Source organism: Phalacrocorax aristotelis, chromosome 4 (assembly GCF_949628215.1).
Source record: "Phalacrocorax aristotelis chromosome 4, bGulAri2.1, whole genome shotgun sequence".
Lineage (NCBI taxonomy): Eukaryota > Metazoa > Chordata > Aves > Suliformes > Phalacrocoracidae > Phalacrocorax > Phalacrocorax aristotelis.
The window spans coordinates 73,720,662-73,746,437 of record NC_134279.1 but is presented as its reverse complement, the minus strand read 5'-3'; the positions used below and the strand labels follow the sequence as shown (position 1 = coordinate 73,746,437).

The following is a 25,776-nucleotide window of genomic DNA, read 5'->3' as shown; positions in this document are numbered from 1 at the left end:
AGCTGCACCATGGAGCCATAAAAACATGATGTCCCTGTGTTCAAAAAAATACAAACTAAAACCCAAAAGTAAAGCCAAGTGAATGTCTTCTGTAGTATCTTGAAGGCTGTCCTATTTAGGATCTAGAAGGGTCCTAAGGGAATCACATCCTGTAGTTGAATATTAGCAGGAAATTCAAGAAACAGCAGTGGTTTTTAGAATTTGATCATCAAACAGCTCATATGTAGTTAAGTAGTTAAGACTTTGATCCTAAATTGTATTTTAGAGGTTTTTTGTTTGCTGGGTTTTGGTTTTTTTCCTTTGTGGAACTTTTTGAGACATGGCCCTTCTGCCGCTTCTATCCCAGGTAGAAATACTGTGTAAGTAGTGTGCTGTGGGTTGCATCACATTTTGAGTGTGCTTTTTGTTGTTATTTCTGTAGCTGAGAGCACTGTCAGAAGGATTTCTTGGTCATTTTGCTTCCATGCAAGTAGTGCAGGTTGGAGACCACTAATTTAACACTTTAGATACGATAAACAAATGCGTGTCTCAGTGTGTGTACATCTATCTATCTATCTATCTATAATGTGTATGTCTTTATCTAAAATGTTGTCTGCGTTTTTCCCACATATACCAGATACTTGCTTTCAAGTACTTTACACACTAACTATGTTAAAATGTGACCAAGTTATGAATAAGCCTCGGGACCAACTCCGAGAAGTAATTATTTTCAGATTAGTTCTCACTTGCTCAGACCGAGTTTATTGCAATTTCATGTAGCTGTACTCCTCCAGTTATTTCAGTCAGCAGTCCTCCAGACCTGTGGAAGTAAGAGTTCATATCATGCATCAAGGGGATAGTTTCAAAAGTTGAAAAAGTTTTCATTTCTATTCTATACATTAAAACATTTTAATACATTTTAACCTACTTAGTGGAGGAAACGTCCTTAAAACAATGGAATTTGCCTGAGTATAATTAGAACGAGATGAGTGTTGACTTCAGTGTCAGCACCAAAATGTACTGAAATCTACTTTTTCTTGCTGTTCATGTAAAGCTGCTTTATTTTCATTGTAAAGCCATGACTAAATTAATACTGGCAACATGTGGAGTTCCTTCTTTTTTCCTCTTTTTTTTGGAAGTTTTTATCTAAACTAAAACACATGGATGTTGGAATGACTGACTGAAATGCATTTTTAATTATTTGCTTTCTGACAAGTTATTTATGAGTAGATTAATTGGTGTAACAGAGTAAATCTGATTTTTGGATCCCTTTGGTCTAATACATGACTGAATGTCCATTTGTTGTTGCATAAGTAACTGAAATGTACATGTGAAAGTTGAAGTTTGAGATACTTAGTTTAAGCTGCCTTTACAGTCAGTGGAGAGATACAGGCAGCTCTAGAGGTAATTTATCTATCCTGTTTGACATGGATACTTTTGGTACCTGTTTCTGTATATTGAGTATAAAGGGTGGGTGGGCTATAGCTGAGTAGAAAGACTTAAGCTCTAATTTTTGGGTTGCTGGGAAAGGATAGGTGAACTTCATCCAGGATTTTCATTGTGCTGTAAAATGTGGTATTGCAATGGTGCAGTAAGCCAGAAGTTAACTGAATAGTAGGTAAAATGGTGGAGTTGGGGGAAGATGTAACATGCTGTAGTATCAAAACACTGGCTGTTCTTAGCTTTGCCATTCAGTTATTTTGCCATTTTGGCCAGCCACTTTATTTGCATTTGCTACTGCTTTCGCATCAGTAAAATGAAGACTGTGTACCTGTTCTTTTCAAATTATTTTTAGTGTTGTGTTTATTCTCTAGCAATAGCTTTTGGTAGAGTTCACTAGCAATATTTCTGAACAGTAAAGGGAAACAGGGTATTAAAATCCTGATATATGATTAAGAATTAAAATGTCTTTTTTTCTTTCTTTCTTTAGAGCTTCATCAGATAAAGGAGTGATACTGTGAAGCATGACAAAAAACTGGACTAATTAAAAGTTTTCCTATTTTAGGAAAAAACCTCAAAATGTATAGACCAGGGGAAACGGTCAAACGTCGACTCAACATGCATGCTCCTCCTCGGATAAGAAGCGTGGAAGTTGCTAGAGGAAGAGCAGGTTATGGGTTTACCCTTTCTGGACAAGCGCCTTGTGTTCTTAGTTGTGTTATGAAAGGAAGCCCTGCAGATTATGTTGGACTTAAAGCAGGAGATCAGATATTTGCAGTTAATGAAATCAATGTGAAAAAAGCCTCTCATGAAGATGTAGTGAAGCTTATAGGAAAATGTTCTGGAGTCCTGCACATGGTCATTGCTGAAGGGATTAGTCATATAGATTCATGTTCCAGTGATGAAGAAGTTGGTTTTTATGATGGAAAGGGGTGGCTGAAACCCAAACCTGACTCTAAAGCCCTGGGTATAAACAGAGCAGAGAAAGTTGTTGAAGAAATGCAGTCTGGTGGCATTTTCAACATGATCTTTGAGAACCCTACTCTTTGTGCTGGTAGCTCAGATAATTCTGTACCAAAACAAAGATCATTTTCAGATTCTGCTGCTATTAAATTTGAAACTGGAAATGAAAGTGTAAGCAATCCAAACCTACTGTCAAAGGAAGAAATATCCAAAGTCCTGAACGATGATTCGGTTTTTAGAATTGGACTGGAGAGTGCAGAAGACTTTGCATTAGATGCAAGCATTTTAAATGTTGCCATGATTGTAGGTTACCTAGGTTCAATTGAACTTCCTTCAACAACCTCAAATTTGGAAAATGAGAGTTTGCAGGCTATTCGTGGATGCATGAGACGCCTGCGGGCGGAACAAAAAATCCATTCACTAGTGATGATGAAGATAATGCATGACTGTATTCAGCTCTGCAGTGACAAATCAGGTGTAGTGGCAGAATATCCTGCAGAGAAACTGGCATTCAGTGCTGTTTGCCCGGATGATAGAAGATTCTTTGGACTTGTTACAATGCAGACAAACGATGATGCAAGCTTGGCTCAGGAAGATGAAGGGGTTCTGAGGACATCTTGCCATGTTTTTATGGTGGATCCAGAATTATTTCATCATAAAATTCACCAGGGCATAGCAAGACGTTTTGGGCTGGAATGTACAGCAGATCCAGACACAAATGGCTGTCTAGAGTTTCCAACATCATCTCTACCTGTTCTTCAGTTTATTTCTGTCCTGTATAGGGATATGGGGGAATTGATCGAGGGAATGCGTGCAAGGGCTTTTCTTGATGGCGATGCAGATGCTCATCAGAATAATAGCACAAGCAGTAACAGTGATAGTGGGATTGGAAATTTTAACCAAGAAGAAAAGAATAATAGAGTTCTGGTGGTTGATTTAGGGAGCAATCCGAGTAAGCACATTCCTAACAGCATATGGGAAAATCCAGTAGGAAGGGGACAAAATCAGCCTACTTCCCATCGGAATGGCTTCTGTCATGAACAAGAAGGAAACATTCCTTTAGAAGTAATTCAGAATGATAAGTCCCAAAATATTAGCAAACATTTAAGTCCTTCTGCTCGTATTGAAGTTCCACTGGTTTCCTCCCGAAATTCAGTACCCCCATCAAAGAAAAACGCTGCAGGCATAGGCAATCAAAGGTGGTTGCCGGTGCATGTTTTACAAGAATGGCAGCATGGAAATGCTAGCGACCAGGAGTCGTACACTGATTCTACGGATGGCTGGTCAAGTGTTAACTGTGGGACTCTTCCCCCACCAATGAATAAGATTCCAGCTGACAGATACAGAGTTGATGGCAGCTTTGGTCAGCCACAGTTAAAATCTCATAAAAATGAATGGTCAAAGAAGATGTTTTGCATGCAGAACAAATTTGGCCCTCCACACAGTATTAGGAAATCTAAAGAAGATAAAAAGGTAAGAATATGTTGATACTGGTTCCTAATAGACAAAAAAAACCCCAAACTCTAGAGCCTATGGTATTATTACACTATGATATTTGCATACTAAAATCTAAACATGTATTATATAATTTACAAAATTTTAGATGAAGACTATAATGTGGTTCTTTCTCCTTTGCAGAGGCTTTGCATATTCCTGTTTAATTGAGTGCAGCTCTGGAATTGTACTTCTGCTGGAATTGTTGTCTGTTAGAGCTTTCTCACATTTCTTCTTGTCTCTTCATTGTTTCCAAATGTTGCAGTGGCATTGCAATAAAAGGAGACATGACATTCTAGCAACTTCAGTTCCTTCTGACCTCCAGCAGCAAAAGAATGGAAACAGTCTAGTTCTTCAGTCTGATTCCTTTTTTTATAGAAGGCTGGCTTGCAAATGTTATTATTTTAGTGATACCTATTTTTATAAAGATGAAGTCTAATCATTAGTCAAAAGCTTGTATTGTACACTTTTAATTTTATTTTAAAAATTTATTCCAGCAAATTTCTCAATGCAAGCAGCGTTAAACCTACATCAAAGGATAGTTGTTAGTGGTGATTATAGTGTCCACTGTTAGGTCACAAATCTAACGTTCTGCCAGGAAGCGGTAATTCAAATTTTATTCCAAATTACTGCTTCATCTACTTGTTTTGTCTACTATTAGGCTTCTGTAAACCAAAGCAAGAAGATTGAAAAAAAAGTGTGGGAGGTGTATCCAACATCATTACATACCATTCCCTTTGTCACATACACGTTTTGCTCTTGAGGGAGCTGATCTCATGGGAGTCTTTTGTTGGTAACTGGGATTCTAGTAAGGTGGAACTCACTGGTCTTACACCAAAAGACTTAGTAGCAGGGTTGTACCTAAAACATTTGCTGACTCCAGCAAATACTGGAGTCCTTATACTCCAAATTAATCTTCAAGAAGCATTGTCCTCCCATGAAGAATTATTGCTTACAGGATTGATTCCAGTGTCCATCATGCTATCCAAATCTGATTTTGAAAAAAAGGGTTTTTTCACTGGATTAAAAATACCCACCTGCTGCTCAGGTAGATCACAGTAGAGATTCATTAGTTGTTTCACACTGTTATGAACAAAATCTTTGCATTGGTGTGACACTCTGACATAGACTTTATGGGGTTTGAATGCAGAACTTCAGAACATTTTGGTGGTGTTGTGGAAAGAGAAATTATTTTTTTGTTGCTTTTCTTGCACTGTGAAGCCAACAACTTTCACATACACTTTTGTACGCTTTTTGTTCTGAAAATAAAAACAAAATCCCCAGTACATGTAATAGTTACACACTAGTGTATTTTTAAGGTGAAGTGACTGCTACAGGCAGCAATGTTTTCCAGACTCAAAGTAACATATTAAATTTCAAGTGATCTTAAATACAAGGTGATTCACACTTTTGAAAAACCAAACAAATTATCCAAACAAACACTTCATGTGTAAACGTTGCCCACCCAAACCACCTAACAATCAATTCTGTCTGCTACCCTGAAGACTACATGCTTCATGATCTCTCTGCAGTTGGATCAGGAAAAGGCCTCACTACATGCCGCACCTGGTGCAGGTGCGTTATGGATGTTGGTGCCAAGTGCTTTTTAGGAACACAACCACCTGCATGGGATGCAGTTGAAATTTCTTTGGGGTCTCTGCAACTAGTTTGTCTGCAGTGTTGTCCATGATAGTAATGTGCCTTAGATTTTTTTTTTTTGAGTTTTAAAACTAGAAAATTATTTTTTAAATGTTTGAAACATTTATTTAATGGAAGTCAAGAATATACTAATGAAAATCTTAGAGTTTTTACACTTTAAGATGAAAGATGTTCTAGATGCAGGTAAACAGTAATAATATTTCTCTCGCATATACCAGAATATATGTTCCAACACTAAATACCTCAATCTTCCCTTTTTATTCTATTTACTAATAAAACAGTCATTCTGATCTTTGATTAATAACAAATTGTTTGCAAGATACATTTAAAATGTTCCTACATGGCTTTAGCATTTAGTGTTAATAAGGCTCTTTTGCATTTTAATTTTGTTTGTCAGTACCCCTGAAGACTATTGAAACTGATGAGAAAAGCTCACGAAAGTCTTGAACTCATCTGCAAGTGTGAGTTGCAAGCGCTTAGCATTATTCAGAGTAATTCATAAAGATGAAGTAGTACTATGTTCTTATCTTAGATCTTCAGTGAAAATAGTCAGGGGATGTTGTTATTGATGAACGTACCTCTGCTTTTTTAAGTACTGCAAAAATAGGGAAAAAAAAAATCTATGTTTTTGCATATTAGAGCACTAATACGCTTTCATAAGAGAATGATATTCAGACTCTATTTTTGCTTTGTGTGAAGAGGTAAGATTGTCTATTCCCAAACATTACTCAAGATGTGGTAGATGCTGTGTTCTAGAAAACCATGTGCCCTCAGCTTCCTGTGACCTTTTTAAGTAGTAAGGACTGATTTTACACAGCATGCTCAGTCACATTCCAGGCATGGAATAAAGTATATGAAGTGACCACATGGGATTAAGTTCATATTTTTACAACCTAGTGGCTTCATTTGGCAGAGTGGTCCTTAAATCGCTTTTTAATTAAGGTGGATTTTTTTGTGTTTTATATTAATACTGAAGGGTAATATATATCTTACAGGTGGGAGTGTGCAGAAGCCACTAGAGGAGAAAAGGCTACCAAAGCTAGAGTTTTTTTGTGATGCTCTCTGCACATCCATATTGCATACCATCTTCCTGGAGCTTTCATTACACACTGGGGAAAGGACATGAGTTCCTGGATGCAATTCTGATCTAGCAGAACTGCTATGCAGCTGAACAGCGATGATCACAGCATGTAATGCAGGAAAAATATGCTGTACTGTACAATGCTAGTGGGGGGTAAGAGGGGCATAAACTCCTGATTTTATAGCTGCACTGATAAAATATTTGTGAATTGTACAGAGCGCAAGAGCAGATGTGAGAAAGCTCTAGTGAACATATCTATTTAAAATTGCACTTTCAGAAATGGACCTGGGAAGTGTTTCTTGTGGGTAGGAATAGGTATGGCATTTCAGACCTTAGGTTACAAGGAAGAAGACATGTTTTCTGAGCTTTGCTTTCCCTTTAATGATGATGTTTTCAGCTCACAAATTAGAATTGTCGTTAATTTTGTAATAATTGGCAAAACAACTTTTGACATTAATTTTCTTCACACTGCTATAACACATTTTAAAGTTCAGTATAAGTGTGAATAGCTGAAAAAAGATAAAAATGCCTGATTTGATTGAATGCTACTGGATAGCATGAGTTTTTTTGTTTTGCTCTAAAATGTTACAAGGAATTTATCCCTAAATTACTGAACTCATACTTTCACAATTGCTGTATTTTTTCTTCTTTAATCTTTGGCTTTCAGAATGGTGGTTGTTCATGGGAAGAGGAGAACCAAATCAGGGATATTTTGGTTCTATTCCACCTCTTCTGACTGAGATTTACTGACAAGTATCTCTGGCCCTATGCACCTCTAAAATTGTTTCCTGTACGGAACTTCATGTTTCCCATGTTTCTTAAAAGTTCAGTGTGAATGGGTTTCTATTGAAGCATTTTATGAAACTTTTTTTTGGGTCTCCTTGCCTAGTGGAAGGCCTGATTAGGTGGCTGTAATTCACTGAATTGGAAGATCACAGAAGGTGGCTTTGAATCTCAGGATGATTAAGGATGATTTCTGGCAGCGAGAAGCTTCTCAATTGCTGTAAGACTGATACTGGGTAAGGGTATGTGGTCTCACCAGGTCTACAAGACTAGCAGATGAAGAGACTGGTTATGGTTTCAGTGGGAATGGAATAATTCCTGCTTTTTTTGTTATTCCTTTTGCACTGTACTGTCTTTGCTGTTGCATTGTTATTTTCACCTTCTTCAACATCCCACTAAGTTCCAGTCACTTACCTACTTACCCTTTTGCGTGATTTTGGGTTTCAGAAAAGAAAAGCACCATAAGCAATATGAAAACATCAGGGGATGTTGGGATTGGCAAAGGACTTAAGAAATTGCTGAACAGGGAAGCATTCCTTTCCCTCTAGACTAAATTAATATAATACGTTTGATTTTGTTCAACCCTCACTGTTTTCAGGCTAGCGCCTGGCCAAAAATATGTCTACCCATTACTGTTTTAAATTAAGTTTTACTGGGAAAATGCTCCTTTTTCCATTGGAAAGCCTCATAACAGTCCATTTAGTTTTTGTGTTTTCCCTCCATGAGGATAGAATCCTAGTCATTGACCTCTCACCTTTGTTGTTTTTTTTTTTTTTAGAAGAAAGTCTTTTAATAATTGTGGAGGCAGGTATAACATACATGATCAGAAGAGGTTTTACAACCCGAGCTTAATAACTAGTATTTGGGTTCTAGGTTTATTCCAAGTGAACATGACAAATTATTACAAAATAATTAAAATTTTTTAAATTTACCTTGAAAAGGTTGGGTGTTGATTTTTAGAACCCATTTGCTGCTTCAGATTTGTTGTAAGACTTCTATCTTGACCACATTATTGTTTGTGCTCATGAAGAATGTGAATTTGTAAACGGATCCTATTTGTGGATCTTAGAGGAAGTAAGATTAGATAATATAATTGTCTGAGACTCACTGTATTGCAAACACTGTCTTTTAAACCAAAAACATATCAACTGCTCTGTAACCTTAATGACCTAAGCTACTGAAAATATTGTAAAAATATAGAAGGGAGAAGACAGGTAAGCAATACAGTGGGGTTCACTAATGCATCTTCCCTTGCTAATATATTTTCTGGGTTACTGTTATTGTTACTTTGTTTTGATCAGAGGTTTAAGTGTAACTACTTCAGAGTTGTCTTTGTTTCCAAAGCAAGTATTACTGAAAAACATATGTTATTCAAGTTAAAAATGAAATAGTTTTTTTTTGGTGAAAATTTGTGATTTGCTTCAAATCCAGGAATTGCCGTTTTTAATGTTGGTAACTGGATGGTGAACTAACTGAAAAGCAGATATTTTAGATGCAAAGACAATATTGGCAAGGCTTGTGGTTCCCATATTTGGTTTTTGTTGTATAATTATATGTTTTTTTCCTTTTCCTCTACAATTCTGTTTGCTCACTAGTTTAAATTGTTCCACCCCAGCTGTTTATAAAGCAGAATTAATGGCAGCTGGATTGCTATTCTTTTACAGTGCAATTTAATGTTAACCTTTGGAATTATAGGGTTTGATCTGATTTGAGATGTACGTATATACCTTAAAGAGAACTCAACTGAAATCCCACACACCAAGCTGGATCTGAGAATGTGCTAATGTGAATTAATCTGCAAAGAGGCATTTGTATGAAATAGGTACTCTGATACATTTTGCTATGAGAAAATGAAAAGCAATTAAATGTTTAGTAATTTCATGCAGCCTTTTCATATGTATTGTAATCTTCTAACATAATGATTTGAAAAAATGGTCAGTTCTAGGACTCTAAAAATGTATAACAAGCCAAAATAATGCTGAGTGCTTTTCTCTGAAAAATAAATTGGATGAAATATGGACAGTTAATATCTGTAGAGCAATGTCGACTTCGTGAAATTTTCTCATTTCAAATTTATGTTTGAGATTTAGAATTTTTCAGTACACCTGAATTTAAATGTTCTCCAAATAAAGCGTAGGCTTGAACTCCAACTAAAATCATGACAATTGAGGGGATCTAAGTATTTCTGAGCTGGTTTTGAGTAGCAAAGTCCCAGGCAAAGGTAGCATCTTGAGAAATAAAGAGAAACAATGAAGAAAATAGCATGGAGAAAAGTCATTAGTACAGAATGAATTGAAATAGTGAAAAATGGCTTTATTTTAAGTTTAAAATGTAGAATCTTTGAGATAAGAGTTGATAAAATTGAAGTCTGAGCTTTCAGTTGTACAAAGATAGACCCCAATTCCTTGCAGTGGAGATCTAGAGAATAAAAGGAGCTGTAAAATACTAGTTCTTCACTGGGTAAGAAATAGATCAATATGGAATAAAGATCAGAATAAAGTCTTTTAATTAACAAAGATAAATATGGAATTGCTAAAACTTACCTGAAATGTCTAAACAGAAGCATGGAAAAAACAAAGCCTTGACTTGAAAATTCATCTCATCAATAAAATGGCCATTAAGGCATCAGTAAGTTTGCAGCGATAGTACCAGAGGATATAGTGCATCATCAAACCAAATTCTAGCTCTTTTAGGCAATCATGTATTATCATGCCTTCCATACACTTAGCAGCTGTAGCTTTGGAAAAAATGTGATTGCACCCTGCCTTCCCTTCCACCCCGCCTTCTACAGGAACAGTGTCCCATCACTAGTATGATGTTAGAAACTTTTTAAAATTTTCGAGTGTGAAATCTAGCCATGGTCACTTTATACCCATTTCTTGTGCTGCTAGTGTCTCCTTCAGTGACAGCGACTTTTTTTTTGGTGTTTACCTTTCTGTTTATGCATAGAAATCATGTTCTCTTTTGGCTTTCATTTTGCTTGATGTAAAGCACTTAGTCTTTTAGTCTTCTAGGATGTAAAGTTTTCATTCTCTGTATAACTTCAGTAGCCTTTTTCTGAAACTATTCTAGTTTAAATTCTTTTTTGGAGCGGAGTGACCAAAATTTTATGCTGATTTCCTCGTCAAATTTTTGTATAATTGTTGTTTTCCTGTCTCTATTATTAATACTTCATACAATACCTCTTCATATATGATTTACTTTTTTTCATAGCACGTAGCATTGATGGTTAATACTTACATTGTAGTCGATCACTAAAACCATGTATATATGCATCAGATGGCATATCCAATATTGAGGTCGGTATCCTATTTTGGACACCATCCAGGAGAAGCTGCTTAGAAAAACTATAGGAGAGCAATGAAAAATATATCCTTCTAATTTTCAGCAGCACGTGGTTTAGAGACTTTGCTCTGGTAGAGGCACCATCCACATCATTGTGCCTAATAACCTTTGTGAACCTTTGTTCTTGAAGTTGTTGTTTCTTAAACTCAGTTGTACTTTTGGCGTTCCTGGTATCACTTGGCTTACATATTCTGCAGTTTAATACCATGGGAAAAAAAGCCTGTACATAGTTGTACTTCCCATATAGTTTCATTTCATACCTGCTAATATTTGTCATGAGAAATACCGAACAATCTTACTCTCTATTTTCTCGTAGTAATTTTTTTCTGTCTTAAACCTCAGCCACCAATCACTTACTTTCCAAGCAGAAGTCAGCTTAGTCTCCTCCCATCGAAAAGTTTTTTCATAATTGTAATCTTCCTCCCTTAGTTTTGAGATGGGTTGACCAGAACTATAAGGAGTTTTTAAAATGTGTGGGCAGGCAATGTATTCATAAAGCTTATTTCTTGATTTCTTTTGCTTTTCTGATGATTCTTCATTTGCCTTTTTGATTGTTAGGGATTACTGGGCCATATGGACTTAATGTTCCCAGCTACTGCCTACCTAATGTTCAAGATGATTTGGAACCAATCGTTATGTGTGTACTTGTAATTTTCACCACGTTTTCCCCTAGCATAGTCAGGTCTTTCTGTTCCTCTGCAATTTCCAACTAATAGGCTTTCAACTTATACAAGATATTATTATCTAGTTGTACTGAGAAAATGATCTTACTATTCCATCTGCATTAATATCATCAACGTGTGGTTTTTTGTTTGAAGAGGGATTAGGATACCACTGAAATGTGGGTGGTCAGGGTTTTGTGCATAGTATCCTTAGTACAGGAGAGAAGTGATAAATTTCATTTACGTGGATGTCCAATGTGACAGGACAGCCTCTTTTCTATGTCTTCCCAGAGTGCTCTTCTTCCATTTCCTGCCCAGATTCTTTCATCTCTTTAAGGGTACTAGAGGCCCTAACCCAACATACCCCATTTTTCAACCCGTCCCATTCTCAGGGCCCATAGACTCTCACTTTACAAGTCCTGCAAGTCTGCACTGTCAGGTTTTGGGTGGAGTAGCATGTGATGCTGGCTGATAGGATGAGGGGTAAAGGGAGGTCATGGCCTACAGTCTTGCCTGTTCTGCATTGCTGTAGTCAGGTGATCGTTCAGCCTGCAGGACCCATAATCAGGAGAATGGGCACTTAGGGAGGGCAGTGGACAACAGAAGTTGTCCAGGCCAAATGGTCCAGAGCAGGGTTTGAGACTAATATTGGTGACAGAATGGTATTTGTATCAACTACTTTGTTCTATAATCCTCTAAGACTTACAGTATTTTTTGAGATTTTGTGCACTGACTATATTGGCATTACTGTGGCATCCCTGTTTTCCATCCCTTTTCAGAAGGGTCTAAATTAGGAACTTTCTTTCTGAAGTCTTAAACCTGCATTTTTTTGTAAAGATGAACTGCTGCTCCAGCCCGACCCATCTGCTGTTTCACATCTGAGAGTAAATTTGGCATGTTTTGAATATCCACAGAAGTTTCAAATTATATGAGCTGTGTATCTGGGTGCCGAAGTATTATATACTTTACCATACAAAGTCATAGAGTCAAACCTAAAAGCAGTGAGAGTTTTTAAAAGCTTCAATAGCTGGAAGTAGGAGTAGGACAAATTAAAATGTGATGATTTTATAGTTAGTATGATTAAGCTCTGATGCATGGAATGTAGCAAATTCTGTATTAGTTGAGCTTCTTAAATTTAGGCCTTATAAATGGTGCTGTTCCTTTTTTTTTTTTTTGGTGATAAAATTTGTGAATATAAGCATCTTCCTTTTGTTACTTTCTTTTTAGAGGCAATTAATCAGAAATCAGTACTCAAATTGACACTCAGAGACAGAGTTTTTGTTAAAAGAATCTAATTTATTGGACTTTTTAGTATAGGGAGATGCTTATCTGGAGAATTGACACTCTGAAGCAGAATGGCCAGTTTCTGTCTGGGTACTGATGGTTGTTTCTGTTGCAAGTGTGGCTTAGCTGGATTGTGTAAGACTTCACAAACTGTTGTTATGATGAATTTTTCTAATCCAGCTGGCAAGTGGTCCTATGTGACCATTCTAGCATGCACATAGTCCTTTTGTATTCTCTTAAATGCTCAGGACTGAGGCTACTACACTTGTTCCACCTGAAGAGGAGGAGGAAACAATTTCTATCAAAATTACTACATACCAGTAACTGTATTTTTGTTTTAGAGCTCTTATAACTTTGTTCATGACATTCAATTACTTATTTTTTTTCCTCAAACATTTTAAAGCACTATTCCACTCACGTACCTGTGAATCTTGTGAGATCAGCTATCATTGTGAAACAGTTTTGAGAGCACTTGAAAGCATCCTTCTGTAAATGTAGATGATCAGGCTTGTTAGTGGTTTTTTTTAACTTTTTGTATTAGTTCCCCTTCTTATATTTTGGCTTTCCCTCTTCCAGCAGCCAAAATCTCTGTCCCATAAGGTTCAGCCCCTTTAGTTTCCCCTCAAGGTCACAAACTGTAATGTGTTTTCCATGAAAAGATTAAATTTGCTACATGTTGCAAAGCTGGCCTAAGCCTCACAGTTTTTTTTTCTTCTTCCTCCCCCTTTCTGGATTCCTGCTGCCAGCTCCTTGCATTTTGTTGTTGTGAAGGAGCTTGAACATGTAGCAAAAATATCCCACTTCCTTAGCCTCTTGTACTCCAAGAGCCATCAGCGACATCTCCTTGCTACGTTCTTCCTGCTCCTCCAACTTTAAAACTATTGTACCAGAGGAGACGAATCTCATTGTTTCATTAGTTATGTCTAGATATTTGGATGAGAGGACAATATATGTTTAACTGTAGAGGGACACAGAGACTATATCATACAAAATGGAAATTTCAGGTTGTTATGTATAATAATTTGTTAAAAAGTTGTAATACTTGGTAAGTGCATTTGCTAGAATGTGAAAGAACATGATACAGCTCATGCTATAGCTCGGAATTTCTTTAAGCTAATTGAAGATGTGTTCTAAAGGTGTTTGGTTTCTTTGTGTTCTGAATAATTGATAAGGTTTCATCAAATTGCTTCTGTGCAGTCAAGCTCCAGGTTAGAGTATAGAATGGACCATCCTAGTTTCACATTGCATTTCTGTGCTAGTACCAACTTCAGGAATTCCTGTCATGCTCAGGCCGGAGTTGGCAGTGAGCATCATCAGTTGTGTTGGCATGACTGTCTGTGGATCTGTGTTAGAAACAGGGTTATTTCATTTTGTAAACTATAGTTTATTGTTAGCGGAGATGAGGGGGCAGCTTGCTGCAATTTGGGAGCTGGCATGAGTGGTCAGAGGTGCATGCAAAGTCCATAAGCTAGCACGGCTGCTGAAAATAATGTTATATGGAACTACTGCCTCACTTGTTGATCTTACCAGTTATTTTAACTGACTTGTTATCAGTTAAAATTACTTTTAAGAGCCCATCGTTTTTCTTTCTGTCTTTGAAGAACTAGATCAGTGCAAGTCACTTTGTATTGCATAATTTTTGTTCTTTCTGTCCCTCCGTTTGCAGTCTAACATGAGTCAAGTGCTTTTTCATACCCTCTGTCTTGCTGTTACATGAAGTACAACTTTTTCCACTGTCTTTTCTTGTACATCTTGTTATCAGACAGAAACTGTTCTCACTTGGACACATTCACAAACTGGTGCTATATCAGTCCTCTTCTGGTGACTTTTGTTTTTAATGCTGTTCTTTTCAAGTCGATTAGGATGTAACTCATCCACAAGGCCAAATAAGCAGGTTAAAAATTAAATTTAAGAAAATATTTAAAGGGAAAGAAAGACTGTAGTTTAATCAATGATTGGTGGTTATTTCAGGGGAATGTATTTGCACTTGCCATTTCCTGTTAGCCCAAGGAAAAGGTGTGATCTAGTCATATATATAAAAAAATTTATGCAGACCCATTCATTGTCCTGCTTTTCCTCTTACGATTATACATTTAACTGCTATTTCAATCTATGCTGGTTCATAATTTTTACTTTGTTGTAAGAATAGAAAAAGGAATGGACTTTTTAGTGCATCAGTGTATTAATTCCTTTAATCCTTTGTTGTTTTTCTTCTCCATCTGCCAGATTGTAACAGGATAAAGGCTTTTAGAGATATGTTCTTTCGTACTCTCACCATGATAGATAGCAGTAGCCCGGTTGTAAGTATCTGTGTTGCAAAATGCAGTGGATGGGCTGCTGTACCACATGCTTTTCACTAATCCACTAGTTTTCACAAATTGCTGTGTTTTTCTTTTTGTTTCTGGATTCCTAAAACAAAGACACTTAGTAAAGTATCAGATGGATTTTAGTTTCAAATACTGTTCTGTGATCGGGTTTCTTCAATTTTCTTGAATATCTAGATATTTTCAGAGTTTTCTTTTATAGATTCAGCAACACAGGGGTTCTAAAAGAGAATATTTAAGATATGATAGTAAATAGTCCTGTATTAAAAAAAAAACCCCACACAGCCCAATGCTCATGTAGCAAATTTCAGTGTTTTAGTTTGGCAGCTTAAAGTGAATGTAATAACATTTTGTTGGTCATGTAGTGTACTGTTTTGAAATTTATTTAGGTTCATTTAATATTTTTCAATATCTCTTTACTAGTATAATAAAGGCTTTTAGAAGTATGATGATTTCTTTATGCCTAACATTGCACTAGAAATCTCTTTGCTCAAATAACTGTGGATTTCTTTAGCCATGCTGATCAGTGCATTCTAGTTGCAATGGCTGTTCTCTTTTCAAGTCATGGATGCTTTTATTTCCAGCTCTTCAGAGCGCCATGGAAAACATTTGCCAAAATGTTGCTGCTACTTGCTTAAGCTATGTGGTTCTTTCTTTATTGGTGTGCGTGTGTGTATGCAAGGCAGTTTTTAAAATTGATTTGCAGAAGGAGGTCTGCCTTCATAGTCTGAATGTCTGGAATAGAGTCAAGAAAGGATGAAAAGGGAGACTGCTCAGCACCATTACCAGGAAATTAAATACTTTGTGAACTGCAGTCTTTTTTTTTAGCAATGTCTTCCTTAATTTCCTAGATTATTAATTTGATTCTTCAGAGAACGAAGAGGTTTTTGTCAGTTGAAAATGTTTTCCTAATTGCAGTTGTTATCCAAATGGGTTGGGGAAATGGTTAGCTCAGTGAATTCTTATCTTCTGTAATCGTTTCTTAAGCACTGTTTTATTCTCAGCGCCTTTTTTTTCCCTGCTCTTGTCTTTACCATTCCATCCCAGCCTCAGTCCATCCTGGGCTCAGTAGTGAGTTTTGTATAAGAATGTCAAAAACCGTAAACAAAATTTTTGATTGGGTACTAATTTACTATTCTCTTTTCTACTAACACACAATTTGCAAGCATTTTTTGCCCACTCTCGCTCTTTCTCTTTGTTATGTTTCTGAGCACAAATAGGTAAGCAGCATTTACTTCTAAAATGGGACATCTGGTGATAATTAATCTTATCTAGAATCTGCTTCTCAGTGGAATCTAATTAGATTTGTCTTCAGGCAGTTTGTTCCTCTTCCTTCAATTTGTAATGTTACCGTTTCAAAATTTGTTTGTGTGTATGTTCTCCGGTTGTATGTCTCAATCTCCCACAATCATATATGGCAATCTCTTCTATTTAAACATATACTGGACAGTTTATCTTCTTTTTGGACTGATTTAGAAAGAAAAGTGAAAATGTATTTGTTACTCAAAATAGGTAAGACTGCCATTGATAATTTTTTCCTTTGTTTCCTTTCACCAGTTTTGTTTTATGAAAGATGAAGTCTGCTGAGGGATGCATCTTGTTTTGAGAAATACATGAAAGACCATTAAGCAGAATTCATACTGTGTAACTGTTTCATTAGTTTCAAAATGCCAGTTGTACTCGCACTAATGATGTCATTAATTTCACTAGCCTTAGAATTAGCTGAGCTGTTTGTAGTCTGATAGGTTTTTCACTAATTCACAGATTAAAAATATAAAAATTACAAAAATAGTATGGTCATACATGACTACCGGTGAAACCTAGTAGTTGTACTCGCACATTCATGCTGCTTCAACAGAACATACTCACACAGGAGGAGCGTTGTTAAGTGTTTTGATATGTTGTGCAGTAATAGCAATGGATACTGCTGAATTTAGTCAGGGGTTAATGTAGAGTCCACTGATTGACACAGATTACTGCATTAGGTATAAACTTTCAGTTTGGACAGGAAAGATTTCTGTGACTCTTAAGGTATGAGCTGGGGTGAACCACCTCAGTTGCACCTGCCTGGGTGAACAGATGATTTTAAAAGTTGCTCAGAAAGACAGGAACTGTCCTTATTCCAGTGGGTGCTATCTGTGAACATTCACAGAGAGCAACTTTCCTGTCTTCACATTTAGTTGACCATTTTAGCAAACGCCATCCTAGCTTGTTTATACTGCGCTTGTAAAAGCTCACTTAAAAACCTTGGAAGCTAATCTCTGTTTGCCAGATTTCCAATTTTCCTTGGGAGAACCTCCCCAGTTTTCTTCTCAGCCAGTAAAAAAAAGCCCCTATAGTAAATTGAAAATTGTGAGGGAAGGAGATTTCATATAAAAGTAGGTCACTTTTAATACTGAATGAAGAAGCTGGAGTCTTAGCCTGTTGCAGTGATGAACCCTGCTACATGCTTTGGATCCGTATTGCTGTATGCTGTGTTATGTCTTGACATTTCTACGAGCTTGTAAACAGTCTGTTGTGAGTACTGGTGACAGTCAGAGCCCTGTTGCTAAAGAATAGTGTTGACTCCATAGGAATAAGCAGAGAGGCAGACATCTTCTGTTGACACCTTATCTTTTATTGCAGTAAGGAGGCTGTATAATATTGTCAATGCTCTTCTCTACTTTGTGTGAGTGGTTGTTAGCATGAGATTATAAGAATATGAAATTTATGGCTGTTCTTTTGCTTAACGTGATGTATATAGTCTTTCAAACAAGGGATCAAAGGGATATAAAAATATTTCAGATTTCAAGCACAGCAACTTACCCAAGGGAAGAAACAAATACAATCTAAAATGTAATATATATTACAAAGCTGCCAATAAGCAATCATACAAGTACTAACAGATATCTTTTTAAGCTTACTGTGATGAAGAAAGATGCAGAAATGAAATAGAAGAAAATTTACTCTGAATTAAACACTGTTATATTCTAAAGTGAAAAAGCTTCAGAAGACAGGGAGGAATTTTCCCCACATTGAGTGTTGCAGTGAAAGGAATCCAAAATTTCAGGCACATAATCACAGGTTTTCATAATGTAGTGAGTTTATGTACATCTGCTTAGCACCAGTCACTGACTCTGTACCTACTCTTAGGTTTAAGCTTCAAGTACGCCATTTGGCATATACTATATATGCACATGTTGAGCTGCTGTAGCTTAACTGACATCTGGTGACTTTTTAAGGAGAAAGAGTATGATTATGGGGAAAAGAGAAAGCCATTAGATTTAATTATTGCAGCACCAATTCTAGTCATGTAACATCCAAGTGAGGTAGTTTCTTTTCTCAGAACAAAGGTTCTTGCATTTTGTACCATGTGATTTAAAAAGTTGGACTTCACAGTAACAAGTCTTTAAAACAAAAAAGCAGTGAAAGTAAGATTTTTAAAAGTGTGGAGAAAGATTCCAACAGAAGCTGAGTGAGATGATTTCTAGGATGGTTTCTAGATGGTATCTAGGAATTTCCTGTAGAAAGAACAAATAGTTTGTCAATGTCAATATTTTCCAGTTAAGACAGTAAAGAGCTAAGATAGTCTTGCTTTTAATTAAGCTCTGTCTACTAATACTGACATGTGGCATATGTATACTTTAGCAACCTAACTGATGACTCATGTTTATACAGTAACTTAATGCTGAATATATTTGACTCGAGACTGGAAAACTCATAACTTTAATGATTTTAATACATAATTTTACAGGGGCATGGCAAGTGACCAACTTGTGTTGAAATTGTGGTCACGTTACTGGTTTGCAAATCCATCTCCTTGGAATTCTGTACCTACCAATGCTTGAAATTCAGATGCCATCACTATGATCAGCAATGTACTAAAATTAAAGAAGTAAACTAATAATATGTATTTTCTGTTTTGTTTAGGGTGCAAAATTTGGACGTCCAATGGGATTAAATCAGGCTCCTCCCCCGCGTTCTTCTGTTCGAAGATCATTCGGAAGATCTAAGCGATTTAGTATTACTCGTTCTCTAGATGACCTTGAGGTAATTAAGTTTTAAGTGAAACTTAGAAGTGAGTCCTAGAGAGGAACTTACAGTAGTTAATGCAGATCATTAATGAAAGTAAGTAATTTCTGTAGTGTAATAAAGTTACTAATTATCATATGACATTTATGTGAGAGGAATATAGATTACAGGTATCACCTGACTTTTTCAGTGTTTCTTTAATAGTTTACCCTCATGGCAGGAGTGGCCATTCTTTCTGTGGGGCATTTTGACTTTATTTTACCCGTCGCAGCTGGTCATGTAAGGCAAAATAATACAGTTTTGCTGATCAAAATGTTCATCATATCTTAGAAATCATTGTATCATGGTATCATATAAAAAATCAAATGCTTGTATTCTTTTTTTTATTCAGCTGATGATCATTGCATTGAGAAAATTTTGGGGGGGTTAAATTTTTTGAGGGCTCCTTAGATAAGTTCCTATGGAATGTAGTGTTCTGAGTATGGAACAGTTTTTTAAAAATACTTAAACAGGTTTTTGCTCCTTATAAATCAGTGGTTGAGAAAATTGAATTCCTAATCAACTTGGTGTTGTCATTGGTTATAGTGATTTTGGATCTTTCTGAATAAAATATAATAATGCTATTTCACATCTGGTGTAACATCAGCTGATGCCTGGGCCTCAGTGGCCAAACTTTATTGATTTTGGTGAAAACAAGGAATGAAAAGCCATCTGAATTAAAAAAGCTGCTCCTTCTGCTCAGCCGAGAGCTTCCCTCAACGAGGTGTAGGAGGATGGCTTCATTATATTTTCTCTTTTAGTCTGCTTCTTTGGGAAAACATGACCCATAGTGATGTGAAGGTGAAGGGAGAGATTTTTCCCTTAACCCTTTATCATGCTTATCTGGAAGAAAGTTTGTGGTTGGGGAGAAACAAAAATATGTGCAGAGCTCTTGGCACAGGAACTATGTAATATATTATAATGCTCTTCAGCATGGGAGGGAATGTGGCACACTGATTCCTCTCAATGGGAAGGAGGTGTTTAAAAAGTGTTTCAGATGGGAGGAGGAAAGAAAGAGATATTCTGAGTTTCCTGCTGTGGGAAAATGTAGGAAGAACGACGTTTCACTGACTCTAAAGGAGAGGGGATCTCAGTGCACTGGATTTTAGGGAACAGAACATATGGAAGGAACTTCTGGTGTGCTTAGGGAATGCAGGTAGGAAATGAAATTACTTAGTTCTCAGATGTTTTAAAGGACATTTTTCATGGTGGTTTATTTCTTTCTTGTTGTCTAAAGCTTTTAAGTGTCTTGCTTTTCTTTTTCTAGTCATGGAAAATACTTTTTCATTTCTTTGCACTCATAGCTTTAAGTGCATAACTTGAACACACAGAGCCAGATTCTCTGGATAAAGATGTTTGGGAACCGTCTAGCTACATCTTTCTTCATCAGAAAATGGTGATTCTTCTAAATTAAAAGAGCTGCCTCTATACATTACCAGTTTTGACAGAATTTCTGGTCACAGTAAGAGAGAATCCTCTCAGAATATCTAAGAGCCTAGTGCTAGTAATTCACGTGCAATAGGAAAAACATGGTTCACACCACGTTCTTCAAGATTGAAAGTTCATATAGATTTATGTGTACATCTCCTATTTTGACAGAGTGTTTTAAACACTAAAGATATAATTTAATTTCTGTTGTTGGAGTTGTTTTACATTGCATATTTATATATTAAAATAGGGACTTAGTACTTTCTGTTAATTTCAGAAAGATGTCATAGTTACTGGCCTAAAAAGTCAATTTTTCTCTCATTATGTCTTAGTTAACATTCATTAGTGTATATAAATTTAGTAGCACCAACAGGAGGGATTGAGAGGCTGTCTGGGTAACCCAATGCCCTAATTGTTAAAGCTGTTAGTTTGGATGGGGAAACTTATATTCTAGGTCACTATATGAATTGGACGAAGAAACAATCTGTATGAAAATCTGTGTTTGGATGAACGCCCTTACTACATGTAGCTATATGGGTGTGGACTGGTCTCTGTCAATTGCTTCTTTTCACTTTGAAATATCTTTTTTTCCCTCTGCATGCCATAAGAGAATGATGTCCTAGCCCCCAGGAGAAATACCAACCTAGAGAAGAGTTTAAAAAACTTCATGAGTCAAAATAAAATAGTTTTGAGGTGTTTTGATTTTGGTTCTAACTTTAACATTGCTACTGCAGCACTTTTCCCAAGTGCTGTTACGCTAAGTGTAGTAGAACACAATGTTGCTAGTACACATTTAGATTATTTCAGGCCATCTATTTAGAGTTGCTGGAAGAGGAAATAACAATACCAGGAAATTCTTAGAGTCTCCACCTTTGGAATAATGATCATGAACATATTATATAGGCTGCTTGGTTGCTTTTGTGTTCTTTCCAGTTATCTCAGCAGAATGGATAAGGTACTAACCCAAACATAAGGTTTGAAAATGAATATGCTTCTTTGAGCTTGTGGATTTGATTCCTGCGGGCATCATACTTAGTCTTCGAAACTGAGCAGTATAAGTAGGTTTCATGCAGTTTGTTTTATGGGTGGATGCTGGACACTGTTCATTCACTTATGGGTCTGAAGAAGGCTGTATCTGGGTGTTTTGGGAAAGTATGAACTTGTTCCTCTTGTCTTTGCAGCTGAAGTGTGTGAAATACCAGCCATCAGTTTTGCTGTCTTCTGCCATAAGGTGGCATGATTTCTTTGCAGTTTTTGTTTTTTGTTTTTAAAAATCTATCCAAGAATAAAACATTTTTATACATATATTATTTCAATAAATAGAAACATTGATTGCAAGAGAATATGTCACTATTTTAAATTGTTAGATTATGGCTGGCTATACATCACAGACAATATTCTTACATAATTAGAATTAGCTGTAATGACACAGTTGCCCCTCCTTAAAGCATTTTCCTCTCACCTGCAGAAGCTGTATTATACATAGAAGAGAACGGACAAGTTTGTAGGGTTAACCTGTAGGTGCTGTTTTTACTAATAAGAACCAGTATACAAGATTATTTTAAATCTATAGGGATCAAAAAAGGATGCAGTTATGCTACATCTGTGGTATACAAAATGTCTCAGAAAATAACACAATTTTATTTCTGCACTGTGGAAATTGTGCTTGTTCACACTAGAGATGAATATGATTATCTTGCACATTGGAACTGAATTCAGAAAATTAGTATGTCTAATATATGCCTTAATTTTGTTGTTTGCACAAGAAATGTATTTAGAACTTCATTCAATTACAATAAATCTGTTTTTGTTAACAAAATATTCCTATTTTATATGCAGTAATGAATTTTGCTATGTGAATAATTTGTCATTATGAAATAGTGTCCACTAACAACCATGTTAAAATTCTGTGATTTCCACCAGTTTTGCTTTATAGCATGTTTGCTGGTTCATATTTGCAAGGTGTTTCTTAAGCTAAATGGAATTGCTGTGATTTAGGATTATTTAATATTTGGACTAATGATAGAGCATGATCCTACATTTCTTCCTACTTTTCTTCCCTATAGGTAAGTGCCACTACTCTCATCGTCTTGCGTGATTCTTTCCTGGCAAAGACATTTTTTATAGATTTATAAACACATTAAAGGTGACTCTGAGAGACTGCAGAGACTAGAACAACAGTTTTGGAACCAGAGTCCGTAACACTTTCAACCATAGCTCATTCCATTTATATTTTAATTTTTCTTGAGGTCTGTAAAAATGGGGGTCCCTTGCAGTATTCCCCTGAAGTCAACAGATTTAGGTTCCTCCTTGCCAAGAAGAACATTCAAAGCTGTTGGGTTTCCTGAAAATTATTACGGCACTTGTTCTTTTGGTATTTCTCTGTTAAAAATAGGGTGGAATAGTATCATGAAAGACAAAATATCTTAGGCAAACAGGTGTCAAGCTTTTTGAGTATTGTTAAATAATCTTTTAATGTAGAGATCTTTTTAAAAGTCAGGACTATTTAATTCTTTTAACTAAGTATCAGGATAAAAGATGGCTGTTGCTGCTTCTTTTCTTGTCCTCATCCTGATTTGGAAGCCTTATATACCCTATATGAAAAAGAACATTTGTTCGATCAAAGTTCTAGAGTTTAGTAAAGTTTTCAGGGTTGGAATGTATCATATAGTCCTTTTAAAAATCAGTGTGAGGAATTTTGGTAGAATGTTCTATCTTAATTATAACCATTAATAATGTAGTATTACTAGCTGTTATTTTAGATAATAATGCTTGATTTTTTGATGTTTTGTTAATTCCACTGAAGCAACTTTTTTGCATTTCATCTGCTAATTGAAAGCATACAACACACCTCTTTGGTATGAGGTTTTTATACTAATGAATGACATGTCGCTGCTGGATATTAGCTTTGGCATCTGTGGGTGGCAAAACCCCCTAAATGCTCATTTGACTTAATAATGAGTTTTTAAGTGGGTACCTGTCTTTGTTTGACTGATTTAAATAATCAGCCAAGGCTTACACAGGGAGATAATAGCTTATGTTAGACCAACTAGTATACTAGGAAAATCAGACAAGAAGGGCTAAACATGCCCCAAACTCTTCCCACCCTGTCAGCTGAGCTAAGAGAAAATATTCACTTTCCCTGCAGAGCTTCTCTGATGTTCACCATGGCCACAACGCCACCAATATGGCGAGTATAATTACAAGATTTAAATCAAGAGGCCTCTTCATTCTCAGCTTATAATTGTGAATTTGAAAATTGAAAAGAATGTATATTTTTGTCTTAGGTTTCACCAGTTTTTTTAATGTATGATAATTTGCCATGGGCTGCCAATATACACAGGTTCCACTTAGTACTACCTTGAAGTATTGCATCTTTCTGCATGTATTTTGTCCTAATTTTTATCTAAGGTGTAATTAACCAATTGGCAGTTTTGCTGTCTGCTTTCATGAAGGTGGAGAAAAGGCCAGTTGGGAAATAAAACTACATGCAAGAATAAAACATATTTTTTTTTGTATGTAAAAGGTAGTTCTGTATTTTTAGCATGCTCAGAATAGAGTTGTTAAAGGGCTACTCCTGTCTCATACATAGGAAGTCTGAATGCTGACACAGTGTAGCTCCTAACACCTCTGTTTTGGAAGCCTGATGGATCTGTGATCGCAGCCTACATTTTTTGTTTCGCTTTTCCCTTTGCTAGAACCTGTCTCTTGTTCCTCGGTGGAGTAGCAATGACAGATCCTGTTTCTTGGAGTGTGCCACCAGGGGTCAGCTTTTAGATCAGTGTGCTTAGGGATTTTAGAGTCTTTTGCTATAGTAGCTCAAACCCTCTTGCTGAACTGTAATATATAGCTTTAAATAGTGTCAGTTAGTCATGACATTAAACATTGATTTCTTTACCTTGAATTACTGTAACATATGCAGTCATGGAGCTGATCAGTGAGGCTTTGAAAGCATCCAGTGGTTTCTGCGAGGCATTCTGCTCTGTTCAGACCTTTGACTGTTACAGTCCTGGCTGGAGTTGTTTACCTGCTGTGTTGCATAGTGGCTGCACAGCTGTGCTGGTAAATGAAAGAGTGCCAGAACACAGGGGCAGGTAGGGGATTGCAGGGTTTGTACTGTCACATTGTTAGAATTGTCATTTATTTGGCTTCGTCCTGGGCCAACTAGTGTATTTTCTGAAATGATTTTGCACATGTTTTAGAAGTTAGCCCTAATAGTTAGCATCACGGTGCCCAGCAGGCAGTTTGGCTGCAACCAACTTGATTGATAGGAGGACTGGGAGAGCTTGGTGGTGTGACTGGCCAGAAAGCACCAGCTGTCTTTGGAACTACACAATAGCCTATGGTGCTATTTATTTGACTAGTACAGGTATAGCCAGTATGTCTGTAGGTTACCATAATCTCATTCTGGATGATGCTTATGGTATCTCTTAGATGTTTTTTTGGCTGTCATCGTTCTTAGTATGTCTTAAAAGAGCATCATGTTTTCACATTTGGTTCTCTAGCCTGCTCTATAAAGAATTTCAAACTCTCTTCAGTTACTCTAGACAATCTTCTTCAGGCTTTTACTTTGGCATGTGTGATCGTATCAGGTGCTTTTGGTACATCCATTGTTACCCCCTAAAGAAGGAAAACATCATGCTAGCAGTATACATTTATTTTTTCCACAGATTGTGCACTACACATTTACACGGTGACATAAAGTTATGGTGCCTCATCAGCACTCTTTAGTGGCGTATGTAGGATTTCACTGCAGATCCAATATATGCTCTAAGTTTTCCTTACATTTATGGACTTAATTATGGAACTTTCTTATGCTCTTCACACTGCTTTGTAAAGTATCTGACAAAGCTGGGTTGATCAACAGATGAGTACAGTTGTGTGTAACCTCTTTATTGTGAATTGGAGATACTTCTTTGTAGGCACAATCCAGAATGTTAAACTGTGTGTTTTTTTTTTTCTAGACACTGAGAATAATGGGTTTTCTGTTACTGCAGTTGGTAAAATGACCATACTGCAGTAATTTTACTGTTTACTGTTTCCTCCTTCTTTGGGGTTATTTTCTTTATTTTGAATTCTGGAGAAATTTGCCATGTAAATTTCCATGTAAAAAGCAGGGTAGTCACAGAATGTGCTGAGAGCTGGATCTCATCTCTGCTTTCTTTGTGAGGTGCATATGGCAGTGCTCACTGAGGCAGCGCTCATACCGTACTTTGGTGCCTGAGAAGAAACCAACAATGTTGCCTAGGATGGATTCCACAGGGAATTCAGTCCCCATATGTGC

General features: G+C 36.5%; 1 protein-coding gene across 5 annotated transcripts in view; it reads left to right on the top strand.

The window, feature by feature from the left end:
* Positions 1 to 25,776, top strand: part of RGS12 (regulator of G protein signaling 12) — a 91,771-nt gene that overhangs the window by 5,994 nt on the left and 60,001 nt on the right. For 4 of the 5 annotated variants that reach the window (XR_012660418.1, XM_075091975.1, XM_075091974.1 and 1 more), the window contains exons 2-3: positions 1,910 to 3,855; positions 18,924 to 19,043. Coding sequence is in view for 4 of the 5 variants with exons in the window: in XM_075091975.1 (XP_074948076.1) it covers positions 1,999 to 3,855; positions 18,924 to 19,043 (1,977 nt within the window). In the remaining variant the exon portion in view is untranslated. Of the gene's footprint in view, positions 1 to 1,909; positions 3,856 to 5,978; positions 5,997 to 18,923; positions 19,044 to 25,776 lie in introns of those variants that run through there. The other variant, XM_075091977.1, reaches the window with a different exon arrangement.